Consider the following 27,674-nt stretch of genomic DNA (forward strand, 5'->3'; position numbering starts at 1 on the left):
TTATATTGTAAACAGGGAGAACTCAGCTACCTCATCCAATGATGATTTGGCCGCTCTAGCCTGGTGGGCCTGTGACTTTTCGTTCAGCATGGTGGCCTTGCGACTGAGAGGTAGGGTGTTGGTCCTTCTGTCGTCTGGAGTGAGACATGAAAAAAGATAGATATCGTATCAAGTGGGTATCCTTAATGGCTTTCATGTTCAGATAGTACCTTGCCTTTGATTGTAACATTGTTGAATAGATTTTAATGAAGTTCAATAAAAGTTTACGTTCCATACCCCAATTCAGGCATGCATGTATGGCTGCAATGGTATGTCTATGATTGTGCACTTGTTTGTTGCAAGTAAACCAGTCATTCTATTCTATTCATTCTATTCTTTTTAGACATCGCCCAATTACGCATCTCTATATAATGTGTCATGCAAATGCAAAATACACTAGCTAACATTCAACTTCAGTTATAGTAGAAATAAGAGAACAGGTTTATGTGTTTCTATATTTTCTATTAAGGAGTGCAACTCTGCCATATATATTGCAACACTCAAACACTCTTTTGTCTGATGTCGTTGATTAGCAGTTCACCTCATGTTCACTACACTACCAAAAATTATTTTTTTCTTATTTTGCTTACTCCGTGGACAATTCTTATATAAAGAAAAATATTCTTGCTGGAAGAAAATGTAGAACAAAATTCAGACAAAGCGAGAAACTACCAAAACTTTTCTAGATATCAGCAAAATCTTCTCTTTTTTTCTTATAATGCAAGAAAAGAATTCTATAAATTTTTGTTTTTTCTTAACCAGATTCAAACACTCTTTTGTCTGATGTCGTTGATTAGCAGTTCACTCTTACGAAATACAAGAATTTTTTTCTTCCTGGCAGATAGATTTTCTGTGAGAAAGTAAAACAAGATAAACAAGAAAAAGATTTTTTGGAAATACAAGAAAAGAAATATCAAATAGTCTAAAAAGCTTAACAAGCAAAAATTTGCTTGCCCCATGGACATGGACAAGCACATTTTTCTAAGATTTCTTGGGGAAGAAATAATTTTCCTCCTGGAAGAAAAATTTTCTGTGAGGAAGCAAAACAAGATAAACAAGAAAAAGCATTTTTGGTAGTGTAGCTTTATGTATCCGCAAAAACATTAAAAAAATTTGTTACCCGAAGACAGGACGTCCACATAGTTCGAGGGGAACATGCCGACTCTCCCGTTCAGGTAGCCGAACCACCAACCGTCGCCCTCCCCCTTGATCACCTCGATGACGTCACCGATACACAGGCGCAGTTCGTCCTCATCCAGTGGTGAGTAGTTATAGAGTGCCTTTGCATATCTTCGCCCTGTAACAAATATATGGATTTCAGTAATCGTTAAGCATATTTTCTACGGTGGAGTACGATTTCAAAAGCTACTAGGGGAGTGAAGCCGACCTAGGAGTGTGTTTGGCTGATGACTCCCTTTGGCCAGCTCACGGTACTCCTTGGCCAGCTTATGACACTGGTAAATCTGCCTGGAGATTAGGAAATCAGTGCACATGGACCTTTGTTACCTCTGAGAAAATGGGTTTGTTTGTGTTGGTGTGTTTGAAGGTTTTTTCCCGCTGGCCCGGTTCAAAGGTGTCAGGATGTGAGACTGAAAATGGTGGATCTTGAGACTTTTGTTCAAAATGTATTGATGATCGATGTTTTCTAATCTTTCTGGCCTTTTCATCAAATCACGCACACATACGCGCGCGCACACACACACACACATACGAAACAAATGGAGAGAGAAAGATAGTCATAGATTTGCATACGACACATACATGTAGGAAATAGTTATCCTAAGAACATACCTCCATCTAAACCTGCCTCATAGGACTGAGCGGCCTTGACCCCGGACGTACTTCGTTTCGGACCGGATTCAAAGCTCCGTAACCCCAAATACTGGAACTCGTAGGGGTCATCTGTGTAGTAGTACGCAAAGTCTTTGTTCTTGGACTCCTTAACGCGTGACCGCTTCCGGCGCCTCCGAATATAGATGGCCAAGAGAAAGATGCACAGCAGAAGCCAGACAGATCCTGCGCATGCGCCAGCGATGATGGTTATCTGAGTGTATCCTCCTTCGGGTTCCCCTGTAAAGAAAAATGAACGATTTTTATGAATTGAAAGTTTAGTTAAACTAGAAAGGCCGATATTTGCTTAGGAGCAAATACAGCATATTGCAATCCATCTTCATCATTGAAAAAATCCCAAAATTTAACAATTTGAAGTAATGTTTGCTCAAAGGGAAAATGAAGTAATGTGGGCACTTGTCCTACACACCTTCATGCCGAATTTTAGGTCATTTGGTTTCAATATAAGGGCATAGGAGCCAAATATATACATTTTTTAGTTAAAAATGGCTAAAAGTCCCAAAATAACTCATTTTATGAGTGCTCTATGAAGAAAGTGTTGATGTAGTCCTGTTGTCATAAGTCCAATTTACCTTTCTACCAAATTTCAGGTCATTTGGTTTACATACAAGGGCATAGAAGCCAAAAATATACATTTTTAGTCAAAAATGGCTGAAAACCCCAAAATAACTAATTTTTTAAGTGATCTATGAAGAAAGTGTTAATGGGGTCCTGTGAGCATATGTTCAATGCACCTCTGTACCAAATTTCAGGTCATTTGGTTTCTATACAAGGGCATAGGAGCAAAAAATATACATTTTTAGTCAAAAATGGCCAAAAACCCTAAAATAACTCATTTTTGGAGTAAACATTGAATAAAATGTTGATGGGGTTCTGTGGTCATATGTCAAACGCACCTATATACCAAATTTCATGTCATTTGGTTTTAATACAAGGGCATAGGAGCCAAAAATATACATTTTTAGTCAAAAATGGCCAAAACCCCTAAAATAACTAATTATTTCAGCAATCTATGAAGAAAGTGTTGATGGTTTTCTGTGCTCATATGTTTAATGCACCTCTGTACCAAATTTCAGGTCATTAGCTTGTAATACCAGGGCACAGGGGCCCAAAATATACATATTTTGTCTAAAAATGACCAAAAACCCTAAATATCATAAATTCTAAGGCCTCTATCAAGAAAGTGAAAAAAACGCCTGGGGGTATTTGCCAACTCTATGCCCATACCAAATTTCAGCTCATTTGGCCCAAAAATGAAAAAGTTGAATCCAATTGAAGATTTGACAGGAGAAGAAGAAGAAGAGACAAAGGAAAAGCAATATATTGCAATCCCATACTGTAGTATGGATTGCAATATAAATATTGAAACATATGTTTACTCGTCATTTGCTATAGCTACTACCGTGTGGCCCGTTGATACACACGATCCCCTTGAATTCGGAAGTTATGTAAGCAACGTGCAGTCCGGCCGGTCAGTTCTTGGATGGGAAACCGCCAAGGACGACCGGATGCTGTAGCCCGACCAAGAATTCACGAATTCTTCTTTCGGAAGGGACGTAAAACGGGGGTCCCGTGTTCGAGGAGGTGCCTCAACCACGTAAATCAGCCTCATTACTAAAAAAAAGTTGGTACCTACTGGCTGCAAATAATACATGATTGTATTGTCATTGCCAATATATTATAATAATGTGAAAAATTGAGAAAGTTTTTTTTCTACCTGGTAGTCTGACTCTCAGCTTCAGCCATCTTGTGACCGCCCTGCTTCCCACACCATTCCGCACTGAGCATGCGTACAAGCCCGTGTCGTTTCCGCTGACGCCATCTAACAGCAGTTTGCTCATGCTGACCGTTTCATTGAGTCTGCGCACTTCTGTCCTCACCGGCGCGCCCTGGAACGTCCTGTCACAGGCAAACATCAATGACGTCGAGTTATCAAGAGTTTTACAAGATTTCATAATATCATCAGATTAACTTGCGGGTTAGCCAGTTTGCATTTAAGGATACTGTGAGCTGATGACGAGCCTCCAGAATGAGATGCCTCATTCGAATCACTACATACTACTTAATAAGTACCATCTATAACCCCGTTGTGGAATCCAAGTGTATATGCGCAAGTCAAAGTTAAAGGTCATTGACTTGTTAACAGTTCTTGTCTCGACCATGCTTTATTCATGCCATTGGCTAGATGTATACTGCCTCCGTCAGCCGATAAGAATGTCCAGTATTTGGTTAACGTCTCCGGGGCCTTCAACTTTGACCTGAACATGCGTAATTGGATTTGTAGAAATCCTAATTCGTACGCGTTGCCGCTGAGTATGCCTAGTATATGAATCAACACATTCTTCTTTAGATTAAGGTATTCGTGAAATTGTAGTTAGGTAAAGGTAATCAAAACTGTAATTCCACAACTGTGCTGAAGCAGTGAATGTTGTTTTCGTGACAATCATGTAGCTAGTGGCAGTGCAATGTGGCTTCACAGCTCCTGTTCTGAAGTGTGTTGGGTCCTTTTTACGTGCAGAACCTTGAGTTTAACGCATAGAGATTGCAGCATTACCAATATATATCAGGAGGAGGGTTCCCGTCTGCCACACAGTACAGCTGCACGTCGTCTCCGTTCGCAGCTGTCATAGACTCCGAGATCTTTATGATATCAGCCTTATCTGGGGAGCGTGCACAGATGAAAAGTTACATAAATATCAATCTTTTGTATCCCTAACGCACTGCCGTATGCCAAAATTATACTTTGTATGTCCGTTGAATTGAGAAATACTTGAAAACAAATATGACATTCACATATGTGGCATAGGCATAGCTAAGAGCAAAAAGCTAAAAGCTCCTTGCTAAGAGGTAGATTATCGAATGTTTTTCTTTTTCGTTTGGATACCAGGTATATCTTTTATAAGTTCTGTAAGGTATTGATAATAATTGATGATTAAGGTGCGCATGCATTTTCCTTATAGTTTAATTTTCTTAATCATACAATTGTATTTGTTACGCCAAAATCAGTTACACAAGCAACTCGATATGATTTTGGAAAATCATATCCAGTTGCTTGAGTCACTGCTTTTTGGCGTGTCTTGTTACCTGGATGTCTAACCTTCATCGACGTAGTTATATTTGTTACTTACACAGTACTCCTAATGTGAGGCTCTTGCTCACAGAGCCAGTCACGTGATCGGCGACGCATGCGTACTCTCCCGAGTCTCCCCTGCCCACGTCACGTATGACGAGGGACGGGTAGCTGCCGTCCCCTCCCTCATACTTCCCCTGACGCCTGCTGGTCGTCAGCCGAACGTCGTCTTTAGTCCAGTACACGTCGTTCACTTCTGGTTTGGACTTGGTTATGGAGCAGTTTAAGATGTAGTCTTTGCCTGATGTCACGATATATGGACTGCGTGGACCTACCGTCACAATCGGCCGCACTGGAAAAAAACAAACAACATTTTATATTTTTCGTTGTTAACCTGAAATATTCAGGCTACATGCATTATCATGTATATAGTTACGAGTTCCTGTATAGTGGTACTTCAGTTGGCTGACACATTCGTTTTTTTTTTTTTTGACAATTGAAATGATTTCTCCAGAACAATAATGACAGTTCTCTCTTCCACTGCTAAGTGGCGCTGCTGTACGTTTACGAAAATGCGACACCAAATACAACTAAGTTTACATACCTCACCCTTATCATGATGTTAATTCGTTTAAATCATGAAGAACTGTACCATTCACTAGTGTACAGACCTATGTATTTGTATTACTTGACCTGGCCTTCTTTTTTTATCACTTGAGCTGCCTTCCTCGTCGCTGACGTAAACAAAATTTCGTTTATATAACTCCGTCTGTGCTTGGATGTGGATGAGGTGACGAAAGATTGTGTTGATTATCTTTCATCAGTTGGATACTTATGTAGGATGCCTCGAGAGCAATGGAATCTATTGCATACCAAGCACTTACGCGGTACCGTTTTCTCAAAACTCTTGACATCATTCATTTGAATTATCAGATACCTTGTGGCGTTAAACGTGCCTTTACTAATCCTTATCCAGTGCTATACTTAGATATGTTGTCAATATCTTAGCAGGAGACAGATCACTGAAGCAAAACCACACAACACAGATATATAGATTATCAGCTGACTGGAAGGTGTTAATGTCGCTTAACTAGTAATTTCCTGAACGATCTAATGGCCCGTTCCAAAGGGGCACTCTCTTTCAAATGGTAACACCCGTCTACATCTGCAAATTTCATCCGTTATAATACAAACCTCTGAATTTTTAGATGTGGATCTTAGCTTTGACTGAGAGTTACATGTTTGATAAGTACCTAATATGCTTAACAATGACTACATGTCCGAGAGGTGACCATCAGCTTATTTTGCCATAAATTGACTTTACATTGTGACTACCTCACTGCCCGTAAAATACGACTATCTGTAGGATAAGAAAATAAAAAGAAGACAGCTAACATTGTCGACAGGCACCCATTCCGCTAGACGACAACGGGATCTACATTGGATTTATGTCGCACAGTGTAAAATGAATTAAAGACAACAAAATATACAAAACATAAAAAATCGTTTTTCATCTATACATATGGAATTTGCTTAGTGCTCGGTCGCAGCGAGTTCTACGTGTTCTAAATCCATTGGAAGAGACACTATAGCTAATCCTCAAACAGTATTTTCAGAGAATTCGAGATAGACCACAGCAATCTACGAACCATTTGTGAAGGCAGATTGACGGTAAAGGTTGGCGTTTAAAGCAGTAGGTTTCAGTCAAATGTGTATTGTTGTAAAATCAACCTATCACTTTAATTTCAACCTACTTGCAAGATATCATCTTCTCATTGTAAATAGAGCACTACCATTATACCATTTTAAATGTAGGACCACTTTAAGTGACCCCCTAATCTACATCTGGTTTGATATACGTTGTACCACTCGGCCCGTAATCTAAAAATGGGTGAAGTAATCCTGGCATAGATTCCTCTCTAAATGTTTGGTCTTTGTATTCCCAACACGGAAAATACTGGCTGAACACTCTGCAACGTTTGACAAAGATCAGAACATGCTTCTAACCCTATGACAACTTCATCCATGACAGAGATATTAAGGATGAATGTTTAAGGATGAATGTTAGTGCCTAGGCGTCGGGAGCAGGGGAATTGCAAATCACTCGGCCCCGCCATCCTCTTCAATAATAGAGGACTGCTTAAGTAGTTGCTTTCAGGGAGCTAGGTAATCTGTACCGTTTCAACTGCCTGCTTCAGGTACTTGTCTAGTAAAAGCCTCGGGACAGATATGCACCTCAAAGACGAAGCCTTAAATTGGTACGAGCATTTCTTTTCAAACCGTTACCTTTATGTAACACAGATACTCACGCCTCGTGGCATCCTGGCTTTCAACATGTGATAAAGATATAAGTATACTCTAAAACTTAAGTGGAAATGTCACTGGACTGAGCCACGTTAGTGGTGTCGCTACGTACTAAACTGGTTGGTGAACCTTTGACTTGATAACGGGAATATCGTGCAAAACGTACAAGTATTATTGGGCGGGCGAACTCTCTGCGAACGAACGATTTACAGAGCTGTTAACAAATTTCAAATATAAAAAAAAGTCTTGTTACGTTTTGTGTGTTTTGCTTTCATTTAAGTCATACTTGAAAATTTTACATGATATTCCCTTTATAAAGTCAAGAGTAACCCAAATCCAATTTAGGACTCAGAAATGCTGCAAACGTGCCGCAGTTCAGTGAGATACCCACTTAAATAATTCAGACCCATAGAGCAGACATTATTCGTGATGACTTTACTATCACTGATTGATCCCGGCAAGCATATGATCTACAGAAGAACATGTTTAACTTCTAACATTAACACCATTGCCACTGTCAGCGTTTTGACACATTTCTGTAATAGCAATAGAGGAACAAATAGCAACCGTATAAGGGTTTGAATCTTATCAACATTCATCAGCCGAACAACACCCGAGAGAAAGCAATTGCTAAAACGCCACTGTGGTGCACTTAAGACCGAAATCAAACCACCGCCCACGACAACTCCCCGTCTACCCTTCAGGCTGAGGTGTCTGATGTCTGGTGATGTCCTGTGGGGATAAGTCGTGATTTAACAAGAAGACGCGTGTCTGGCGTTACTTACATGTTGAGCAGTGAACTGAATAAATATTCATGGTTTTAAGACGACAAACCTAAATTAGCGTTGTTATTTAAGCCTCCCTCACTAAATATTCTTTAAAGTTCAAATCAAGTTGTTTTTAGCAGAGTAACTGTGATCTTAAGGCAACAGACATAAAATGGCATGACCTAAAATTGACGTTTCTCTTGTTATCCAAGGACAATATAGAAGAAGAACTTTATTGCACGACAATTGTATATGATACAATGTATGGCAACAACTATAACACTAAGTACAAAACAATGGTATAGGATTAAGCTTAGCAACCTAGTTAACATAACAATAAGGGCTAACATAATTCTTTGGTATAGTATTACAATGGAGTAGGCTATTCATTAGTTACGGTATTTTTTCTTATAGCAGAGCAGTCCTTGATATATTTGCCTATTTTTGCATTATGGGAGTTCTGACATTTGAAGATATATATAAATCTGTTTGTGGCATCAAGTTTCTTGAAATCTGTTGTACTCGATTCGAGAAATATAAATAATTCATTACGTAAACTAGCGTATCTACAACATTTCATTATAAAGTGAAATTCATCTTCAAAATGCTTTGGGCAGAATGGACAGAACCTTTGGTCAGGGGCTATATTGTAGTATCTTCCTGTTTCAACATTCAATATATGGCTACTGATTCTAAGCTGAGTTATTGCTTTACGAATTTCAAGGTTATCTATATCATTAAGATATTTTTCTTGTTCATAAGATTCTTTTGATTTGCTAAGAAAGGATAGTTTTGAATTGTTTTTAATAGAACTGAACCACTCCTGTATGTATATATCGTGTAGCCGGAGGCGCAGTTGGTTGGCAATATAATCTGCTTTAAGTTCAGTCAACTTGAGTTCTCAGCTGTGCTTTTGTGGGAATGTATTTCGTAGTTCCCATGATTTGTTTCATTTCTGTAGCCAAACGCCTGAACAAGAAATATCGCCGTTAATCTCAATTTCCTTTTGTCACGTACTGCAAAGCTGAACTATCCAGCATTTGGTATCTGACAATGTCTTATGCTTGTAATTTGCAACTTAAGCTCTGTCTATATTATTTCCATTTAGTGCACGGAAAATATGTTATGGCGTATGAACAGCTTCTATGCCTTGTACACCACGTTGTACTATGCTGTTGTAATTTAGATAAAAAGACCCACAGGATCTATGTCTACTTTGAGCAGCAGGAGTTAAGTATCAGCAATCGATAAAATTAAGCCAATTATACCACTAAGCCAGCTGGTTACTTTGACATGTATGGTCAAGCAGCAACCGTGGAGACTAGTCGGTTCCAACAGACCACAGCCATCTGCGTGTCCAATTAGTGGTCTAATTGTTTCTGAGGGCTTGTGGGCTTATATTGCTGTATAGTGTCGTTGGACCCTAATAAGACTAAATTTAATGTACGACGTACGAATTAGCATATTCGCAACCTCAACTACATCAATAAAGGTCTATCTTACTATGTCTTAGTTTTTATATTCTGACCCCCATGTGCTTTCTTTAATAATGGTCGTTGTTACGTCCCATCCTCCCCAATTTAATCGGTATTTGTGCCTTTACTATTAGAAATAAATCTCGGCTATCCACTTCAAGCAAAATGTAATAAAGCAAAAGTTGCTATATTAGATTTTTTACAGTATAATAAAGCAATAGTCCAACGATCTCTAGAGAAAATAGTCTACTCGAGTTTCTCGAATGTATATGTATAATTATGGAAAAGATTTGATTGCTCGTTTGCGTTGATCACCTCTGTCATAACACGTTTTTACATTAACTACTTCACATACGAGGGGCGGTCAATAAGTAATGCCCCTGACCCACTTCCAGTCGTCTGATCTAAATGAAATTTTGTGTGTGCAATGATTCATATCTTTATAGGTTATGTTGCAAAAAACAGCTCTGAACTAACTTAACTGTGGTTTCTGATTTACTGGTGTTTGAACTGAGTCAGGTGCGAAATGGACCAGGTGTGAAATGGAACCAGTTGAGTGTCGCGCAGTGATCCGGTTTTTGTATTTGAAAGGACGCACACCAAAGAAGACTTTTGATGAAATGAAAGAAACTTATGGTGATGATGCCCCATCATATGACCTTGTAAAACGCTGGCATCCTGAATTCAAACATGGCCGGAAGTCTGTGGAAACAGCTCCCAGACCTGGTCGTCCCTCTTCTGCCATTGATGAGGCATCTGTTGGAGGACCAACCTGGGGTGTCCTACAAAAACGGTGTCCAGAGCTGCATCAAACGATGGGAGAAATGCATAAGGGTGGTTCCTATGAAGAGAAAGACTTATAACTGTGCCAAGTTTCATTAATCTCCTGCTATGGAAAATGGGTCAGTGGCATTACTTATTGACCGCCCCTCGTACACTATACTGTCACTATACCGTATCATTTTTTAATGATTCTAATGCCGGTTTTAATAGCATCTAGAGGAGATACTTTCTACGGGTATGGCCAAGCCTTTTAGTTACTGGAACTTTTATATAAGAGCCAGATCGCGACAACGAAAGAGAGGGGGTCAAGATAAGGGCACTAATAGTGTGTCCCATTTTCAGCACACGAAGACTTAAAAGCTGTAAAACTAGCTGAGTGCCTGTTGAGATGCTATCCATTGAAGTGGATGAATGAGTCAGTGCTTTTAACTGGGTAGCTTCAAGCCGGAATCATTGGTTCCAACATCTCTTCATTACATTAGAGAACATCGTGATGATCTGTCAACCCCTTTTTGAGTTGTCTTTTAATGACTTAAAGAAAATCGGCCTCTGCAGTTCCCAAAAAAGCTAGGGGCCAAAACATTAGAAATGACTTTCTGTCCCAAGAGCTTTTTACCACGAAATATCAAAACTAGAACTTCTGCTGTAGCGCCGTAAAAGCCGCTAGAAGGCTTATTATCACTAATTATCGAATGTGAATTTAACTTTCCTGCTTTCTTTTGACCTATCAAAAATGACAATGACGCATCCACACGCTTCTCGGGTTTTACTGTCAACAGACAGACGGACGGATGAATGGCACCGATAACGTTACCTTCTTGCAAATCTTCGCGAAGGTAAAATGTGAAACGGCGTATTCCGCAGAAAGCACATGATTCGGCCATACATACAAACTAGGTTCTCCTAATTGAGCCAACATACACTGGGGTATCCATGTAAGGTCCCCAATTACAAGCGGGGCAAGTGGTAGGAGCTTTGAGATATCCACAAAGGCAGACACATTAACCTGTTGTATCGATTGTACGGCTGGCTACAGTCCCTAGTGACGGGAATCCAAATGGCGAGGTGAAGCATGTCAAAGAACCCTGTTACAAGCCCCGTGTGGTTATAAGCCTAACGAGAAGCCAAAGAGCCGCAATGTGTCAATTTTTTCTTCGTTGATACTCTTACAGAAAATCGGAAGGCAGCAATACGTTTGATATGACTAGGAAGTTTTTGGTACGACTTGAAATACTATCGTGTAATGTAGCAATATATAACTGTGAAATCATTTTAACTGCCCTTAACTAGATAATGGCAAAGAAATGTTTTCCTCAGCAATCCCATTCCCTCTTAATCTTTGGGTTACGACTTTGAACTTACGCTTGAACAACTCCAAGGAAATGTCTGGCATGCATGGCACCTTATGTCGACATATATTTCAAACATAAAAAACTGAAAGTCGTTATAAAAAGTGAACAAGCAATTTAAAGAAAACTTGAAATAGGGAAAGAAACAATATGTATTGACGGAAGCAACAGCAAAAAACAAGTAATCCAAATTCAAATAGTTATGATAAAAGATTACAAGTGTTGATTGAATGACCATAATTCTATTTTAGCATTAGTAGTGAGTACATTCTATTACATGTATTAAGATTGCAAACGTAGATACATGCATGGTACAAGAAATCCTATCTGTCACCCTAATACAAGTCGCTATTCAGTAATTCTCTACCCACATATGATAAACGAGTATCACCGATGAGCTTCAGTAAGAAGAATCGTCCTGAATCTGCTATGCACGCAGCGTTGATCGCATCAATCTCTCTCTACTATTTTAGAAATAATCGCGTGGGCAATCTGAGCTCGATAGAAAGACATAACCACTGGGCCCAGCACGGGGGAGCTTGCTTAAGGGATTTTATAAAATCATACAGCATAAGGTGATTACAGATGCGATTGGAGGTATTTTTGGAAACTGTACATCATATGATACATATATTGACTGTAGATTCTTAATTCTATGAGAAGTATCAATGATATTAATACCTTCGTACCAAGAGGTTTTCTTTTAAATTTAGGCTTAACCGTCGGTTTACACAGAATGCATTTCCTGACTCATTTCTAAATCATTTGTATGAATGCCTTTTACTACATTGCAGAAAATTGCATATTCCTTGCCTAAAGGGCCGTCATAGTTTAAGTGCACCTATAGAAATTGACTTCAATCGATATGTCTACTCTATTGCATACAAGTTAAGAATTATTTAATATTCTTACTATACCAACGACTGCATGCATACTTGCATTTATAGTATATGCAAGAAAAATGGTGAAAGCCGATCCAATTGTTAACAACAATAGTAACAATACAATAAACAACACCCCTGTACCTGTCTCTCTTCCAAACACCACACAAAACGGCCAGATCAATAGAGAAGGTGCCAGAGCCCTCAACATGGCCGATACGTGTAAGCTGTGTCACCAGTCAGGGTCAGGCTCAGATAGCACAGACCGATAACCTTCTCTCCGTACCTGATTCTACATTATCGATCCATCTAACACACATTTGAATAACCGGCGGTCGTTAGAATTGTCTACATGTTGGGGCCGGTACATTAAATTTGGGCATCTTCTTTCATGATGTATGCAATAGATGTACCATTCTGATGTTAACCCTCAAACCACCGTAGCTTTTTTGTGACGTAGATTACCGTATGGGGTCAAAACTGACCCCAAAACGTTTTGTACAAATACAGTTTTTTGTGTGAATCATTTTGTGATTTGTATATATGTATAGTTTCATGAATCTATCTGGGACAGTCTGACATGATTAGGTGAGAATACTTCAAGCTCATTATCATAATTTATGCAAAAGATCATGAGGACTACATTTTGCACCAATGCTATTCAGATCGGGAAGGAGGTTTTTGATGCCTGTACCAGCTTCAATGCCTTATAGCGCCTGAATGGCTTATGCTAGGGCCACCAAACTTGGTATTATTTTAGAAAATGCTGATAGCAAACATTTTCAGTGAACAAAGTCGGTTCATCATTTTTTATGTTGCCATGGCAACGGAATTCTAACAGACATATTTATTACGAAATTTTCTAATTTTGTACTAAACATTTAAGTTTTAAGGTTTTCTTGGCAAATAACAATTGTTTATCACATCTTATAAAATTCAACATAAATTTCAGGACCAAATATTTGTAATTTATGCTAATTTGATGACGTCATCAGTCAAAATCCAAGATGGCGGCCGATATTACCTAAATGACATCATAATGTCGTCATATTACATGATAATGGCACAAAAGTTGCTACAAATATTTGGGCTTACATGTACATCATTCTCTGAAAATTTTGTGATCCTGCAATAAGTAGTTTAGGTGTTGGTCGCAAAAGTTTGTTTAAAAAATGCTGGGGTCAGTTTTGACCCCACTGGACCATGCATAAACTTTCGAAGATAACTTAATCAACAATGAGTCAATCTCGGCAAAAACGTATAAGAAGTTATAGGACAGATATACAAACAAACTCCTGAAAGGAAATTTGTTTTCGATTAGAAATGACATAATGGCACACATTGATATACGCCTGGGGTCAGTTTTGACCCCATACGGTGGTTTGAGGGTTAAAATACCACTATTGGTCTTAAATTAAATTCTTTGTGAAATATGGTCAATTTGAATTATTTTTTAGATTAAGACTGCAGGAAATGCTTAAAACTGAATACAGCTGTTTGTTTTATTCCACATATGAATGTGGGATAAATGATAGTGCTTCTGAATCTAATGTAGCCATTTCCCTAATGTGCTATTAATGGAGCATCCGTGTGAAAGATATCGTTACTGCACGTGGTGAGGTTACAGGGAGGGTAAGGACAATCTTCTGTTTTTCTCCCATTAGTGGTAAAGTAAGCTCTCCTGGTGGGCTTTCAAATAGCTCTCGACATTTCTGGCGTCATTCAAAATTTCTTTTGAAGGTGAACATAACGTTAAAAATCATGGTTCAGCAGCACTTAATTATGAGCAAATGTTAATGTTTCAGTGCCGTTTCTTAAGTGTCTAAGCATACCTTGCACAAAAAAATGTTCAAAGTTAGGCGTATGGTAACCAGAGTCTGATTAGTATTATTCTATTTTTCAAGTAAATGTTTATGCATAATCGTGGAGTGAGAGAAATGCCCTTGTTTTAAAGGTACAATATATGAATTACCCATAATATCAAGATAAAGCACTAGCCCTAAGCCTTATCTTCATCACTGTTTATGCAATGCGATAATATGAATTACCAGGACTTTACGAGGCAGCAGTATCTGATAGCTAGCACCAACATATCAGTGAGAGTATATCACATCTAAATGGTCATGCATCAACCATTAGAATGACCTAAGGGGAGTTTATGTCAACCATATCAAGTTAACCAAAGCATCATTCGTCACAGTAGACTCCTAAGTACATCCCAAGAATCTAAGTGTACATAGTGTATCTTTACGTAAATGCATTGCTACCAACATGAAGATGGATCGAGAAGCATAAGGAACTTTTACATGATCGTGTATCAAATGTTTATGCTGTTATCTTGTAACATGTGGAACCCATACATGAAATATGATAGTCATCATTAATCGTCATAAGGTAGAAATATTGAATATCTTTTTAACGAATATGTAAAATATGTCAGTTGTCTATCCGCCTTGAAGTTTGTGATTTAATGACAGTGGTCAGTTCAGCACCAAGGACAGAGTCAAACTACTAAGACATATATTTTAACATTACGTATTTTCTTTCCGATATTTGCATATCTAGTATATCTGTTTTAAATATAAAAGTCAGTTTTTAATACCTATTTTGGTAACCCTGACTTGCATTGACCGCGCCCAACCTTCAAATGTGACCTCCGTTACACCTTTCATCTCCATCCATATATGTCAATATTGTGTTGAGTCAGAAACATGCTCAAGCATAAACCAGCTGCAATGGAGTAACTAATAGCACACGAGCATCATGTGTTTTTACGGGCAATGAACGATTATGCACTGATTGTATTCTAGTCGGATATGTAGGCAAACTATAACCATATCTGTGTCTAAATTAAGTATAAAACATTCATTGACAACCAACGCGTCAACAACACATCCTTTGTAACCATTGCTCACCTAATAATACATTCTATTTTCACAATTAAAAATCAAAACAACAGTCAAGAGTGTTTAACTACCAGCATGTACGACGCTCTGTACATAAAATTCCACGAGTAGAAATCACATGGTAACTGCTACGATTCGAAATGGCAAAAGGTCTTTTCGAATTTGCCATGATGATGTTATGAGCAACAAGACGTGGGAAGAAAACATCTTTCAATACCGACGGTGGATTTACAATCTCATCATCTGCGAAACGAAATCCCACATGCTGAATACACTGACGTCAGACCTATCTCATTAGAAGTATCCCGCAATGCCCACAAAATATGAATCTTACAATCGTACGTTCATAGCGAGGTTCGATAAATGGCTTTGAAATGTGGGAGCTGGGCTACAAATTTTATCATGCATAGCATTGAATTGCTTTAGCAACGCAGTACCTCCATGGCATGGTCACTGCCACTTACCTAACACCTTCGCCTAGATGAATTCAGATGCGTTGAACAAATATCACGCGTAGACTCCTCTATTGTCCGGGTGGGAGCTATCCCATTAGTAAGGGAGGTATGCCTGCTCAGCTTAGATGAAGTATATAGAGCTTTGCTGGATATATTCGTGTTCACACATTTCAACATGCCTGAATTGCCACTAGGACATACAAGGGCGCCGCTAGTTCTCGAGCGCTCAATACAAATATTTTGATGATCTTTTAGATCACTTCAGTGTCACTGACGAAGGATAGCGAATTCTATCCGAAACGTCTGACCGTTTCCAAAACCATATCTAGTTGCTTGGTTGCTTGGCGACAATCTTATTACCTGGATGCCTAACCTACATCGACGTTGTCTCCTTTATGTATAGAGAAAACTTGATATCACCGTAGTAGGACAAGTGAACCATTGATTTTATAAGTGTACAACACGGTGAAGCTACTAGATCAGTCTCTACTATTCTGAAGCAGTCTTGCTTTTAGATATCCTCCTACATGAGGCTGTCAGATAAAGGATAAAAGCGGCTGTCAAGCTGTCGTCCTGTCAATGCTATTTTCGGTATCGAAATTGTCATGTCTCTACTGTATGTCATATTGCTACAACCTGAACCATATCTGATCGAGTCAACGCGGTACATCAAGCGCGACTCCCCCCAGTGGCATACAGATCACTGTAAGCTTTAATAATAGGGCCCCCGCTCGTAATAAGGAAGTCTCTTACAAGACGTGTCTTAACACGGCGAGATGATGATAATAATAAATGATTATGGTGATGATGATGATAAAACAGGCCAGATTGTGCCCGAAAATAGACAATGCTAATAGACAGATTCATACCTGTCATGTCCTATACACAAATAGATACCAAAGCAAACCAGACTTCCCCATAGTTTGTGTCCTTTACATCTATGTAGCTTGAACAGATCAGATGCGACTGTTCTCTCATATACATTTACCATTCAAGATTTCCTATTTCTAACAAAGACAGTTGTCCCCTACCTTGCGTAGTATCTACTATGACCGTAACGGTAAGAAGGCACAAGGATGCCACACACATCCACATGGATGTTCGTGTCCTTAACATCTATGTAGCTTGCAGATCAGATCAGAGTGTTCTCATATATACATTTACCATTCACGATTGCCTATTTCTAACAAAGACAGTTGTTCCCTACCTTGCGTAGCACGTACTACCGTAACGGTCAGAAGGCACAAGGATGCCGCACACATCCACATGGTCCTATGGATGTTCGTGTCCTTTACATCTATGTAGCTTGAACAGATCAGATGCGACTGTTCTCTCATATACATTTACCATTCACGATTGTCTATTTCAAACAAAGACAGTTGTCCCCTACCTTGCGCAGCATCTACTATGACCGTAACGGTAAGAAGGCACAAGAATGCCACACACATCCACATGGATGTTCGTGTCCTTAACATCTATGTAGCTTGAACAGATAAGATGCATTAAGAGTATACTCTCATATACATTTACCATTCAAAGATTGCCTATCTCTAACAAAGACAGTTATTCCATACCTTGCGTAGCATGTACTACCGTAACGGTCAGAAGGCACGAGAACGCCGCACACATCCACATGGAATACCTCAGCGTTCCAGGACCCATGCCTACATACGTGGTGATACCCACGTTACGATAGCTGCAAGTGAAACTATGACTGCTACCACTGACTCATATATATCGAATTGTATCACATGACCATAAACGACTTACGGCTTCAGCTGCTTAACTACTGTTTTGGGACAGCGTTTGTATGTTAGAGTGAACACGTAAGTGACTAACGATAACTTTTAATGTTATCGATCATTGGTAACGCTAATTGCGATCTGCAACCATTAGTAATGTTGATAGATGCTTTTATGTTAGCAGCATTTGGCTGCTGTAGGTCGTCACCAAGCATTTTCCCATACCCCTTGTAACATTGAGCAAGTGGCTTTACATAATGAAGAGCATGCTTAATGTACATGTCTTGCAAACGCCCGTTCAAAATAGATAAGAATAATGCGCTTTAGAACTATCTGTTAAAGGTAAACTTTATCAAAGATTATATGCTGTTTCCATAATGGTATGATTCATGTTTCTTTTAAACCTTTTGTTCGCTGTATACGAAGAGCAAGTCTAAGGTATGATGTCATGTGCTCCAAGCTCTCATACTAATAACTAAATTACTACAGTAATATTGGTCACGGTCGTAAAGTTGTGCTTTATCCCCATAATGAGTAATATGGCATATTTCATGTTTATTAGCTACAAGGCAGTCATATTATTTTGAAAAAAAAAAAAACATCATGTATACTAAGTATCTGATTAAAAATTTCATCTGATTCCATCAGATAAAAGACGACCCACTACTTGACCAACCCTTTATCTACCACTGGTATGATATGATATTCAGAATTGGAATATTGGAATAGAATTGGCATACATTTCCCTCCAATGGCTCGCCACTTAATCCCTCACTTGCTTCACACTGGTAAATGGTATACAGATGGAATAGTAAGTAAAGGACATGTATTTTCCCCACTGGTATAACATTGAATACCTCACTTGCCTCACTTGCCTGCTGGGTGATCTATACGCTGTCATAAACACGAATTGATTTTGACATTAAACTCTGTACACGAGAAAGGCTGGATTAGCATAATCCTGGAATATCTCCTCCCAACGACTATTTCATTTCCAGCCCCAGAGGCGAGGAGGCGTAGTAACATCTGCACTGCACGTAAAACCCTTAATGGAAAAATAGTCATAACCTTGCCTTGATTTATGTCATCGAGGTAATTGAAATGTCAAATCTATACATTGTGGAGATGTACTTCGCAACATGGGGTTCATTAGGTGATTTTCTTTCTTGCCACTGATATGAATTTTTATAATGATGTTTTCCACGACTTTTTACGTTTTACGTTGCGGGGATTTTCCTTTACAAAGGTTAACTTGAAGTTAATTCAATCAATTAAAAACCTTTAATGTCATTAACAAGGTTACAAAAAATCAGCCATTGTGAACACATTGTCAATACCTTTGACAATTTGCGTACATAACCATACCTCCACAAACGCAAACCAAAAGCATTTGAAATGCACATCTCAGTGGATGAAAAAACAAAAATGCTTTCCTAATTTTATTCATTTTTTACCAAACAATTTACAGTGAAAATGGAGTAGTATTTTAATTTTCATACTTCATCATGATCGTTTTTCTATAGATTACTTTAGGGTGTAACACGCTGCTTGTATAATGAGCTCACCCGAATCTAAGCCCGAAACCAACATATGAATACGGCATTTAGGTAATCCTTGCCTAAACATGATCCATGCGTTTCTACCTCCAGGAAGTGATTAGAGACGCCTATAACATACTCATGCCTGTACAATTTCACGCTGTCCTCCCGTGCCGGTAATCTTTCCTGATGAGCCTAATTTTCCGCCAAAATGACTCATATATGGAGATGTGGTGTTTATGCCGCAAGCGGGGATGATTTCACTTTGGGGTTCATCATAGCGTTTTTATTACGGACATAAACTGGGCGGGCGTTTGTGTGATGCATATGAACGAAAACTGGGCCACCGGGAAATTTGAGAGAATACATGTACAGAGTGGCCCTAAAAAAATGATATTTCTACATAAAACGGTAAAATGAAAACCTGAAATCCTACTAAGCTTAAGGGTAAACTAATGGTCCTTCATGTGCATATCATTTTATATATTGGCATATAGAGATGTTATTGAAATTATGGCAGCTTAAACTGAGTGGCAGGAGACTTGCTATTTTCAAATAGGACTTAGGGTTGAAAAATAAACACCACTTTTAAATTCCAGAAAACCAGGATACCGCGTTGAATGTATGAGCAAAAGATATTCTAATGGGTCCCAAACTACTCGGTGATTTAATGCGTATACTTTTGGTACATTTTAATGATGTGTTTATGATTGGACCGCTGGTTTATTAATTCCCCGCTTCTGATACAGATATTGGGATATTGTCTGACTAATGCATATTTATGATTATGCTGCACCACAATCAGGGGTAATGATCTATGAATGGGAAGAATCAATCCGAAGATAGGCAGAAATACGATCTTGACCTAGAAACTGCAATATATGCGCATATCACTGACACATAATTCTAAAACAATCTTTTTAAATATAACGCTAAGAATGTGGAATGAAAATATTTTGATTCGTATTTCTCTAGTACTGTTGTTGATACCTTTTGTTTATGATTGATACGTAAAATGATTTTTTAAAGAATCGTTGGCTTTTCGTTGGGTGATCAGGCACTATAATTATCTGAAACGGAGTCTCTTGCAACAGTAAATCAGTAATTTAGAAAATAGGCAAATTATGCCTTATATCAGAAGAAGGAAGAGCATACAAAAACAGGTTCTTAAAATGAATGCTTTCATTTCTCAAGAAGGTTAGAGCATTCTTGATTTTGCTTTGAATTTCAAAATCATACCAGAAGATTTCTGTACTGTACGTAAGGAATATATATCTTTAAAACTTCTAATTTATTCCAATAAAACGAATAGCCACCATTTTTATACATAAATGGCAACCCATGTGTTGCGTTCTACTGCATAGCTTTATACAAGGCATACAAACAATTATGATGATCCAACCATCTGTCGCTCAGTAACATTATCTCCTTCCGTCTCCTCTTGTAACTCCACGCACTATTAACTTTATTTGTAGAGCCACTTTGTCTTATATCCATTGTTTTGCTTGATGAAGATTGTAGATTGCGTATTCTTACACTTGTGTGAAAATATCAGTAAAGATCTTACAAATGGCATGCCTCAGAGCTCTTGATTAAAGTAATGGTTCATGTATTTTTCATGTTCTAATGTCGGTACGCTAATTATCTGTAACGGCATGGATTGGCTAGTGCATTTCGAGTGTATGGATACCACGGAGGATTCAAAGTAAATGAAGAGTGGTGTGGTTCTGATTTCTACTTCTTTGTGTATAATTTTTCAGTGCTAGAATTGTGTGCGAATCCATTGAAATTCCACTTGCAAAAGCTAAAGTCTTCTTTAATGCCAGATCAACCATTACAAACGTTACAACTGGCTTGTCATGTAATATAGTACTCTGCCGACACCCATGGAGCGAAGACTCTGATTGAGCACTCACTGTACCAGAATGATGAATTTCACGGCGTTGACCATAATGTTCAACTGTAAATCGTGCCGAACAGTTCATGTATTATTCTGCCAACAGGTTTTGTTCATGTGCTACAAGGTTGCAATAGTAGCTTTGCGGGCACGCTTAACGTGTCTCTTACGGCATGGTAATAAGATCTATATACGCCAGACAGCCAGCAGGCGAATACAAAATCTTATCGCTCTATACAACCCTACTTACTCCTGGCGATACCGTCGGCTTTTTTTCACTCAGTAAACCTTTTATCCAAGAAATAAATCTAAAGATCGCATTTCTTCATACATTTGCTTTAGCCTATATAAATCTCTCGCACTACTAGAGGCAAGGCCGTTGACTTGGTTTTAATGCGATTTCCTTTTAAGATGCAGACTGATAAAAAAGTGCCGCGAGTCCAGAATTCTAGGAAATATTATACTTTACTTAAAGTTGTGACTTGTAAATCATTCCAAATTTTTATATCTTTAAATTCTAAAAGTTTGTTTCTGTCTCCCTTAAACGTCGATTGATTCATTGATGAGTTTATGATCAAGTTAAAGTTCTAGTCACACCATCAAGTGCATATGGCGGAGCGCGTTTCTATTGCTCTTGGACGGCAAAACCGTCAAAAAATTACAGCAGGGAGCTACATGTATTCCGTTGGTTATGTTATGTATTTTTTTTAAAGTGTCATAGCCTTCCTCATAAGTGCGGAGGGCTAAGCAAAGAAATCAGTATTAGAATGAAACAATTTGATGAGTTATGAATACTTCATGGAATTGCGTTTCTCACTAATTTATCCATCAGTCGCCAATTTCGGTCAATTATGATCCATATTCCCTTGGGTTGAAAGACCACCTCTTACATAAAGTCTTTGAATCGGCCGAAATTCGAACCCGCAACCACTGTGTCACAAAGAATCAATGAATGAATAAAAACCTTTATTGTACATTTTTGCACAACCGAGCTTAGTTCAGGTCACAACAAGACAAGATGTAAACAGATATATATATATACATAAAAGTATCACAGATGTAGTCTAACACAAATGTTCCGCTTCTTCTCGCTTCTTGGTAATGGTGTAAAAAGTAGGACTGTATGAGTAGGTAGGTAGTATGGGTTAACAATTCAATGCCTACCCAATATGTTGAGATACACGTGCCTCTCTTGCGTCCCCGCAGCTCCTAAGAAGACAGTGACAACGTACAGACCCTCGTCTGATGAGTCAGCTTTGTTGATCTTGAGCGAGGCAATGCCGACTAAAGACGCCCTCCCTTCTAGCGGACCGTAGGAGTATTTTTGCGGCGGGTAGAAGGCAAAGACAGCTGTCCTCTCGCCGCTAAGACCACCTCTTACCTGGATGGTTGTAAAAAAAAAAACGATAAAAAGCACAGAAGCGTTAATTACATTCGCCAAGAAGTTATCATTTAGATGCTATTTGTCTATGTGTTTGCAGCTTACCTCAACAAGTTATTCATCGCTAAAACGACAGTCAAGTTGGATAATAGGCATTTTAGTAGCTTTCTATGATACTGAAGCCGAATTTGCGGCTTTGTTCTTTTGCTACAAACGCATTAGTATACCAAGTACATAGAAAAGGCTAGATATAGAGCTATCATCAAATCACCCCACGCCAGGCATTGACTTCGTCATCTTGTGGTCACTTATAGATGGCTGGATCGATCAGATTAATTTATGATATAACATATAAAACTATTCCCTTTTTTCAATATTATAGTTTTTTGCCTGCTCACATACTCTATCTAAATGATGTACCTCCTTTGTGGTCATGCGTGAATATGTACGTCATTGAGTGCATGGTAGAATTTTGATAGGTATCAAGACTGGGAGTTCCGCTTCAGTACAAAGGAAAGCCATTAGGAGACCCGTTATCGAAGATAATAAAAGACATCCTGAGAACTTCTGTATAAAATCTACCAAATATATTTGAATAAATAAAACATCTGAAAAGTTTACTTTTTGTCAAATTATGAAAGATATCCTGATGGCTTCTCTGTAAAAACTACCACTTTGCATCGAGCTTTCGAGCCAACGAGTCATTTCGAGTTTCCTTTCGTATGATATAGGATGAATACTTATTAGTGTTACCAGCTTCAGTAGTTTTCAAGGACTGAAGTTCTTTGGGAATTCGAAGTCAGTAGAGAGTCTTTCAGAGCTTTATTTCCTGATAAGCTCGCCACGGGTGACAGGAAAGTAAAGCTTTGAACGACTCCCGGTGGGTTGCTTAAGGCCTTGAAATTTACGCCAGCCGATGGCAAAAATAGATAATTCCTGCTGCAGTCTCACATGGGCATCCATCAGACTGTCGGACTAACTTTACAAAAAAAAAGCCAGATTCACACGTGAGCATATTTTCAAGTCCGTATGGAAGTCTTAGTCTCTACCAGGTTCCACAGGTCGCTGGAAAAATAGTAGAAATTAGACGTACGCGTATATAGGCAGGTAACATGCATGATGAGTTAGATGGTCGCCAACCATGTTCCTTGGTCAGCTTACTCGTTTGGCATGTTATGTGTCTATATTTGTCCAATTTCTGCATTCGTGACGACTTGTGGAGCTTGGTAGAGGCTAAGACTTTCATACGCACTTGCAGTATATACGCATGTGTGAACCCGGCTTTGCCCTTGGCTTCATTATTGGAATTCGATACAAATTGGTAAATTGTGACTGAAACGAAACAGAGCATACCAGGTGCAAGTTTGGTTAATATTACAGTGGAATGAAGGGGTGAAAAGCCAATTCCTGAGAGATTTTGTAGAAAGGCGTCAGAAATGTCAACAGGCAACCGTTAATTTTGGATTTTTCCGGGATGTGGATATGGATGTTCTGTTCAGTGCACAGCATTGAATGTTGCTTTCGGAAATGTATATATGCTCCTAGGTGGCAAAAGAAGTTCACGAGATAACTTGTCTTCGTTTCAGTTCTTCGAAAACCAGTCAAGTAAATCTGTATTTGGTTTTGAACATTCAATACATGCAGCTTTAGGTTTGCAGAAGTCTCTCTATAACTTAGAAAAAATCAATGGAAATATTTCGTGTGAATCCCCTATGACCGTCGAAGCTTGCACTAATCGTAGAGTAACACACATTTAACGATAGCATCTGAAATGTTAATTATCGGAGGTCAGATATGTTCCATTTTCTGTAAGCCGATGAACTACATACCGTTCATGGCATGCTGTAGAAATGGAGTCAAGATTGTAATGCATGGGAGGTTTCAGCAGCCGTATACTGATATTGACCTCCCCCTTCTCTATCAGACTTCACTATCAATCTTCTGTTCCACGAAATGCCAACGACATCGTTGACCTACTTCCTTCCTCGGCATGGCATCAATATGAGCCTTACAGCAGTTAACGCCAAGGTCAGAAGGACATAGTGATGGATACGGAGGTTTGAAGGAGAAAATGGGTGAATGGTTTGAGATGTGTCTTTCTGTGTGTCTGCATTGTGTTTCCGGATATTTGTGGTACGCTTAAGTGCCTCCAGATAAATTGAATGATATTCATGATGTGGTTAGGTTTTGGGAAGATTGAGGTCAATTCTGACCCCCCTGGCGGCTTTCCATGATATTGCCATGGACATACATATGCTGTGGTTTTGTTCTAGAAGCAGAGATTTGGAATTTTTCGCCATTGTAACTGTCTTGATTTTAACTCCAATGGATGAACAACGGTGATCTGTATCTGTATCTATATAGCCGGTATAACCGCTGTTCGGCGTAACACACTAGCTTCGCAGGCACGCGGCGCGGCAGTAGCTGGTTATATTACACCGAACAACCTGTCAATGGTACTCGGTGGGTTGCTGAACGCGTACGGTGTTGGCGTTCGGTGTCTATGTTTAATGTTATTCAGTGATTGCCATATTTCTAAAAAAATCACCGTCGTAAAAAAACATATGGGCATGGTAGCGTTTAGGTGAATTTTATCGTAAAGTTTTGTTAGTTTATCATAACAAGGAGCTTTTTCATAATGAGCTATATGTGGTTTTTCAACAGTTTGTTTTGGTTTGTGGTGATTTGTTTTCCGACTGAAACAGGTGGTGAGGTGAAGGCAGGATAACTTGTTCACGCTGCAATTGAATGCAGTTAAAACAGTACTGTAAAGAATCTAACATACCTTACTCCACGTGACGGATATCAACTTGTGGCCATTCTCATAAGATGCCGGAAGGGTGACGGGTTCTCCCACAATCCCATTCACCGTTTCCGGTACTGTCAGTCCAATGTCCTCACAGTAGCAACCTGTGACGGAGTGATAAACACATAGTTTTGTCAAGATAGACGAATGGACGTCTTAGAGAATATTTTGGTAGTACTTGACAGTTTGTCATTATATTTGCCAGTGTTTGAACATGTTCGATGTACAGGGAATATTTCATAATACACGTCCGAGCCTCTCCGTCTACATTTACACACATGAACACACGTGATATGCACTTAAGAAAGTAAGAATATCCGTCTATTCTAAGTAGTCTTAGCGTATCTCTATGTTAATATGCAATCACTCCCTCTAACTCTCTTTCTCTCTCTCTCTCTCTATATATATATATATAGAGAGAGAGAGATTGTGTCTATATATAAGAGTATATACATTGTATATACATAATATATAGACACATACTCTGTCTCTCTCTCTCTCTCTCTCTCTGTGTATATATATAGAGAGAGAGAGAGTAAGAGAGAGTACATATGAACATAGATGGATAGAAAAAAATCATACAGTACAAATGAATTTTCACTGGCGTTCACCGAATCGAGAGTACTTGTTCCACTTTCCTTTCATTCCGCTAGGTGATGTTTATGCTATGTGTGCGGCAAGAGGGTCACTCTCACGCTCACTGCTGCTCATCGCCTTTATCTTGCTTAAATCTAAATTTCTTTCTTGAGTTGATATTCTTCATCATCCTAAGTTAGCATCTTGCCGAATAAATGTCATTGCACTCGCGTGGCACGCTTTATATCATGCATATTATCATTACGCAAGCTTAATCATCTGCAACCAACTTTGTTGTATAAAATTATTCAAGAAGTAAGATGTACAAAAGAATTAAATTTCCCATATCATAACATCTGAAATGATGACAAATGAGAATAAAGCCTAATAAATTTTTTTATAGCTTAGCATGGTGAATGACATTATTTCAAATAAGTGGATGCTGATGCATTCCCCTGAAGAAAGCATAAAATATATAAATTTCAGTTCTCTTCACGGTTTTTGAATAAAACCTTGTAGTATTCAAATACAAAGCACCAATAATCACAGGAATGGTACGTGATACAGCAATCACAAACCCTATATTGGTATGTTAACAAACCGTCCCCATTTCGTGCCGACATTTCCGTTCACAAAGTAAATCCATAGCAATGACAGGAAGCCTACGAGTGTTGATAGATAGAAGCCAGGAGTAATTGTCTCTCTATCGCACTTGTCTAGTACTGCCAGATAGAAATCCACTCCTAGGAAATCCGACAGAGAATAATGTGATGGACACGCAGCTATCTCCGGTAAAGGAATCTTCCCACAGCTACACGTACTAGCGTGTCTGATGCTATCTATAATTGGATCTACTAGACAGTGGGAGTTCATTAACGGACAGATGGTACGGGTGTGCAGTAGGGTCTGTGTCAACCGTGGAGTATATGAACAACCTCGGCGGTTATGTCATCACCTACAAATACCCAAATTTAAAAGTTTTAGTGAGGATTAGTCTTCAAGCAAACGTGTCAGCTAGATGACAAAAGAATTTGGCCAAATAGGGACAAATAATTCTAGCAGCATCTGCGTCAGCCGTGGAGCTCCGGAGTATATGAACAACTACGGCGGTTTTTTCATCACCTACAAATACCCACAATTTAAAAGTTCCTAACTCGGCCAAAGTCTCCTCCTATCATTATTCGGCCAGGAGGGAGCCTGGTAGAGACTAAGAAAGGACAGTTATTCATCAAATTTTCAAATTTATATGTCAAAAAGTCCAAGTGGCAATTATAAGAAAAGTAGTCAACGAGTAAAATGCCATTGATATACTATATTCATCAAATATCAATAGTAGCCGTGGTATTTTCACTGAGTACAAAGTGTGGTGTCCAAAATGTTCATCCAGGTGCGTTGATGTACTCTTTAAACTTGCAGTCACTGTCTTATGTAGCACAAAAGTGCAAATGTGTGTAATCCAAAAAAAACTTTCAATGTGACTTTTTGCAATCAAGAAAAACTTTATTTTCGGCTAGAAAAGAGAGAGGAAAAATTATAAGTCACACGTCTTAAAATATAACATGGGACTGCACTTATCTTTCTTTCGATCGAAACTCCAGTCGGATAGAACAACTAAATAGGTCAGTTATTAATCATTTCAAACTAGCTGCAAATTTTCCTATTAATCTTCTTTTGACATATTATATAAGGACATATGAGAAAAAAGACGCAATGACAAATCAAATCGTGATCTCCTCGTACACAATAAAGTATTCCTGTGAGTGTATATATCATAAATGATGCTCAAAACCAATCATATTAAGCTGGGATCTATCTGCTTCAGATCTGTATCTATCTGCGAGAAATGGAGATAAT

The 27,674-nt window shown here is 38.7% G+C and overlaps 1 protein-coding gene across 1 annotated transcript; it reads right to left on the reverse strand.

The window, feature by feature from the left end:
* LOC118432768 (hemicentin-1-like) lies at positions 1–22,873 on the reverse strand. The gene is made up of 8 exons (XM_035844387.1): positions 22,859–22,873; positions 22,222–22,516; positions 5,019–5,312; positions 4,445–4,550; positions 3,608–3,789; positions 1,831–2,109; positions 1,160–1,336; positions 1–134 (listed from the first exon to the last, which is right to left on the reverse strand). Exons 1-8 carry the CDS (start codon positions 22,871–22,873, stop codon positions 1–3), a joined length of 1,482 nt encoding a protein of 493 aa, XP_035700280.1.
* Between the last annotated feature and the right edge of the window lie 4,801 nt (positions 22,874–27,674).

The sequence above is a fragment of the Branchiostoma floridae genome, chromosome 16 (genome assembly GCF_000003815.2).
Source record: "Branchiostoma floridae strain S238N-H82 chromosome 16, Bfl_VNyyK, whole genome shotgun sequence".
In the NCBI taxonomy this organism is placed as follows: Eukaryota; Metazoa; Chordata; class Leptocardii; order Amphioxiformes; family Branchiostomatidae; genus Branchiostoma; species Branchiostoma floridae.

Coding starts and splice junctions, on each gene's coding strand:
- LOC118432768 (XM_035844387.1), bottom strand. Junction 5,313..22,221: donor CGTGTATCTCAACATATTGG/GTAGGCATTGAA, acceptor GTTTTTTTCCAG/TGCGGCCGATTGTGACGGTA. Junction 2,110..3,607: donor GCTGAGAGTCAGACTACCAG/GTAGAAAAAAAA, acceptor TTTTCTTTACAG/GGGAACCCGAAGGAGGATAC.